At 51.2% G+C, this 4,983-nt stretch overlaps 1 protein-coding gene across 1 annotated transcript; it reads left to right on the forward strand.

Annotated features, from left to right (window-relative positions):
- The first annotated feature begins 268 nt into the window (after positions 1-268).
- LOC138946025 (2-acylglycerol O-acyltransferase 2-like) lies at positions 269-4,769 on the forward strand. The gene is made up of 5 exons (XM_070317556.1): positions 269-697; positions 1,732-2,008; positions 2,460-2,637; positions 3,705-3,895; positions 4,304-4,769. The coding sequence occupies exons 1-5, from the start codon at positions 488-490 to the stop codon at positions 4,456-4,458; spliced, it is 1,011 nt and encodes a 336-aa protein (XP_070173657.1). The 5' UTR covers positions 269-487; the 3' UTR covers positions 4,459-4,769.
- Positions 4,770-4,983: the final 214 nt, after the last annotated feature.

The raw sequence follows: 4,983 nt of genomic DNA on the forward strand, positions 1-4,983 counted from the left end.
CGATCTAAAACATAAATTGATATATTTGAGTTGTTCTCGGCTACTGGTGACAAGTGGGGGTCAGCTCGACAGCCCAAACGGGGAGGATCTTCGATGGCTCATAGAATAAATAATGTTTTCCGCCGTTTTTTTAAAGAATCCTTTCAAATTTGCTATTCCAAAAGTACCCAATGACACGACTCGAGTCAGTGGCAAAGAACATTCTCTGCAATTCCCGTCTCAGTCCGTGCAGCCATTTCGGATCCTATCGTCATCATACACACACACACACACACACACACACACACAGGAACAAGCTTTAAAAGTTAGATTATGTAAGAACCATGTGAACCAGTGATTTTTTCTTTTGTAAATCAGATACTACAGTATTTCTGCTTTATGAAAAGCTATATTTCAAAAACAAAACTAGAGATTTGAATTTTGACCAGTCTCCCCCCTTTCTGATCACCAGTATACTGAAGAACAAAACGTTTTCTTCCACTTTCAGATGACGACCATAATGATAAGGAAGCAGCTGCTGGGTGACTACGGCAGTGCGGTGAAACAGACGGTGGGAGTCAGTCACTTCTCCATTCTCTTCATGTTCGGCGGCTGGACCGGCGTCTTCCTCATCCTCTACCTGCTCTTCACCGAGTACTGGTACCTCTCGCTGCTCTACGGCGCCTGGTACTACTACGACAGGAAGACTCACCTGACGGTAGGTTGAGTAGGGGTGGGGGTGGTGTTTGGAGTGTGAGAGAGACTGGGGGAGGGGCGAGGGGACGAGGGAGCGAGAGACTGGGGGTGGTGTTTGGAGTGTGAGAGAGACTGGGGGTGGTGTTTGGAGTGTGAGAGAGACTGGGGGGGGGGGGGGGGCGAGGGGACGAGGGAGCGAGAGACTGGGGGTGGTGTTTGGAGTGTGAGAGAGACTGGGGGGCGGGGGGGGGGGGGGGGGCGAGGGGACGAGGGAGCGAGAGACTGGGGGTGGTGTTTGGAGTGTGAGAGAGACTGGGGGGGGGGGGGGCGAGGGGACGAGGGAGCGAGAGACTGGGGGTGGTGTTTGGAGTGTGAGAGAGACTGGGGGGCGGGGGGGGGGGGGGGCGAGGGGACGAGGGAGCGAGAGACTGGGGGTGGTGTTTGGAGTGTGAGAGAGACTGGGGGGCGGGGGGGGGGGGGCGAGGGGACGAGGGAGCGAGAGACTGGGGGTGGTGTTTGGAGTGTGAGAGAGACTGGGGGGCGGGGGGGGGAGGGGCGAGGGGACGAGGGAGCGAGAGACTGGGGGTGGTGTTTGGAGTGTGAGAGAGACTGGGGGGCGGGGGGGGGGGGGGCGAGGGGACGAGGGAGCGAGAGACTGGGGGTGGTGTTTGGAGTGTGAGAGAGACTGGGGGGGGGGGGGGGGCGAGGGGACGAGGGAGCGAGAGACTGGGGGTGGTGTTTGGAGTGTGAGAGAGACTGGGGGGGGGGGGGCGAGGGGACGAGGGAGCGAGAGACTGGGGGTGGTGTTTGGAGTGTGAGAGAGACTGGGGGGGGGGGTGGGGCGAGGGGACGAGGGAGCGAGAGACTGGGGGTGGTGTTTGGAGTGTGAGAGAGACTGGGGGAGGGGCGAGGGGACGAGGGAGCGAGAGAAGGGGTGATGGACAGAAACAACAATCTTCTTAGACTCAAAGAGAGAAAGGTCGTTTGTTTTTTTACTCAAAAAGACAATGTTCTTGGACTCATAAAAAACACAATTGTTTTTCAATATTCCAACAGGGCGGTCGCGGCAAAGACTCAGTCAGGAGGTGGAGGATCTGGGACTATTACCGAGACTACTTCCCCGTCAAGCTCGTCAAGACCTGCGACCTTGACCCCAACCGGAACTACATTTTCCCGTGTCACCCCCACGGGATCATGTGCTTCGCGCCATTCCTCAACTTTTCCACGGAAGCCAGTGGCTTCTCCAAGACTTTCCCCGGCCTTGAGCCCCATCTGATGACGCTGAGCATTCAGTACAAGTACCCTCTGTTCAGAGAGTACATGATGTGTTCTGGTGAGTATGGGGACTTTTCTATTTCATTACGGTGGAGTGTTGATCAGTCTTCTGCATCAGAAGCAGCTTAATCTGTTCTCTCAATAAAGCAGTTCCGCATAGCCACTCCGGTTGAAAGGACGTCAAAAGCAAACAACCAATATCTCAATAGAGAGTTACCAGTCACTGGGTTCGTGAAAGTAACTGCCGGTCACTTAAATGCACTGACTCAAGAAGCTTACCAAAGCTTCCTTTCAACTTTACTGTCTTAGGACCAATTGACTTGCAAAATGCATGGCATTATGCTTGACCCCGACTTTTGACCTTGACCTTGTCATACATCATGACCATTGCCGAGGTGAGCTTGCAAATGTCACTGAATAAGCATCCAAAGTTATAGTTATTGTAGTATAACATCAACCTGTAACTTGACCTTGACCTTTGACCTTGACTTTTGACCTTGACCTTGAAGGCGCCGTGGACGTTGCCAAGGAGAGCGTGGAGTGGCACCTGAAGTCGCACCCGAAGGGCGGTCAGGCGCTGGCCATCGTCGTGGGAGGGGCGGCCGAAGTGTTGGTGACCAAGCCTGGCAGCACAGAACTCAAGCTGAAGAACCGCAAGGGCTTCGTCAAGATGGCGCTCAGACATGGGTAGGATGGATGGATTGGAAAGAGAGTGTTGAGAGAGACACTGACACATAGTTAACTGTGGAGCTGACAGCCTCACACAGATTGGGAAGAGGGTGTTGAGAGAGACACTGACACATAGTTAACTGTGGAGCTGACAGCCTCACACAGATTGGGAAGAGGGTGTTGAGAGAGACACTGACACATAGTTAACTGTGGAGCTGACAGCCTCACACAGATTGGGAAGAGGGTGTTGAGAGAGACACTGACACATAGTTAACTGTGGAGCTGACAGCCTCACACAGATTGGGAAGAGAGTGTTGAGAGAGACACTGACACATAGTTAACTGTGGAGCTGACAGCCTCACACAGATTGGGAAGAGGGTGTTGAGAGAGACACTGACACATAGTGAACTGTGGAGCTGACAGCCTCACACAGATTGGGAAGAGGGTGTTGAGAGAGACACTGACACATAGTTAACTGTGGAGCTGACAGCCTCACACAGATTGGGAAGAGGGTGTTGAGAGAGACACTGACACATAGTTAACTGTGGAGCTGACAGCCTCACACAGATTGGGATTGGGGCAAGGGGAAGTCGAAACGCGATATGTGGAAAGAGTTCATAGCCTGGATTGCTCATGTTATTTTTTGCTGGTACAGCGTTAGAGGTCTTTGTTCATTGGTATTCAGTAGTTCTCTCGCGCAACCCTCATAGGTTGAGAGAGACAGACAGACAGAGCTAGAGAGAGACAGACAGACAGAGCTAGAGAGAGACAGACAGACAGAGCTAGAGAGAGAGAGGGTCCAATTTCATTCATGAACTACCTCAAAATCAGAGCATGACTGCCTAAATGGCGGAGAACAACGGCTGTACATGTACAAGCCCTTTTGTGCCTGTGAGTGTACGTGGGAGTCACAACCCATGAACGCAGAAGAAGTAGAAGAATTCATGAACATAAACGGCTTATCCTCACGTCAATTCAACTCCTGTTTGCAGTGCCTCTCTGGTTCCTGTCTACTCGTTGAGGAAGAATCATAATTCATGAACATAAACGGCTTATCCTCACGTCAATTCAACTCCTGTTTGCAGTGCCTCTCTGGTTCCTGTCTACTCGTTCGGCGAGAACGAGCTGTTCAACGTGGTGGAGAACGCCGAGGGCTCCTGGGGATGGGCCTTCCAACAGATCGTCATGAAGATCTTCGGCTACAACCTGCCCATCTTCTACGGCAGGTCCAAGTTCTTCTTCATGGTCCCCAACAAGACGCCCATCTACTCCATCGGTCAGTCTCTTGCTCAGTACTCTGCGCTTGTAAATATGTTTGTATACTGATGATACTTCTCTCTCTCTGTCTCTGTCTCTGTCTCTGTCTCTCTGTCTCTCTCTCTCTCTCTCTCTCTCTCTCTCTCTCTCTCTCTCTCTCTCTCCCCATTCATGAACTCACTTACTCACATGCCGGTTCATTGAAAATTTACAGTTTCTTTTAAGACATTGATTCATCAGCAAATTCCATCTCGGCGCAGGTGGCAGTCGAGAGTGTTGATTTTTTGTACAGGTCCAAGCGGAGGCATGGAAATGATCGCAACTAAAAGCCTGACCATATCTGAGATAGTGAGTAAAACTCTAACCCTAACCTTGTTTTCGCGACAAGGATTGTGCCTTTAAATACAGATGTACATGTGTGTTTCAGTGGGCGAGCCTATCCACGTTGACAAGGTGGAGAGCCCTACACCAGAACAGGTGGAACAACTGCACCAACGTTACGTCCATGCTGTCGTCAGCCTGTTCGAAAAGCACAAGCATCTCGCCAACTTTCCGAAGGAGAAACATCTCATCGTTTCGTAGGCCTAAATTCCGTAGTGGAGGGCCCACAAAGTCGCTGCTGCGTGGCATTTGAAATGCTTGTCGCAGATATATTGTTGGATGTCAAACCTGATAGTAATTGGGTGCAGTCTACTTCACTAAGCACACCGCTGCACGAAGCATTGTCACTGAAATTTCGGTAAAAGACTTCGCGAAGGCCTGCAAAGTTAACTTCTGGCCGCTCAGTGAAGGAAAGGTCAAAGCTTTGAGGCTTCCGCGGGGGCTTCATAACTCGGTGGTTACTGTTCCTATAATTGGTTGCATATGTTGAGTTGAAAAACTCTGGGTAAACTTTCCTGGACTTGGGGGGGGGGGGGGAGGGAGGGGAGGGGAGGAGAGCCAGGATTCGTAATTTTTTCACGGTGGGAGAAGGGGATTGTCAAGGTCTGAACTTTAAAAAATTGCTGAAACTTTTATGACAACTTTGCCGAATAAAAGGAATGCTATACTAGCTACATCCTTGCATCGTGAGGCTGGTACAGGTCAGAGTTAAACGTATGAAGTGTT

The sequence above is a fragment of the Littorina saxatilis genome, linkage group LG13 (genome assembly GCF_037325665.1).
Source record: "Littorina saxatilis isolate snail1 linkage group LG13, US_GU_Lsax_2.0, whole genome shotgun sequence".
Classification (NCBI taxonomy): domain Eukaryota; kingdom Metazoa; phylum Mollusca; class Gastropoda; order Littorinimorpha; family Littorinidae; genus Littorina; species Littorina saxatilis.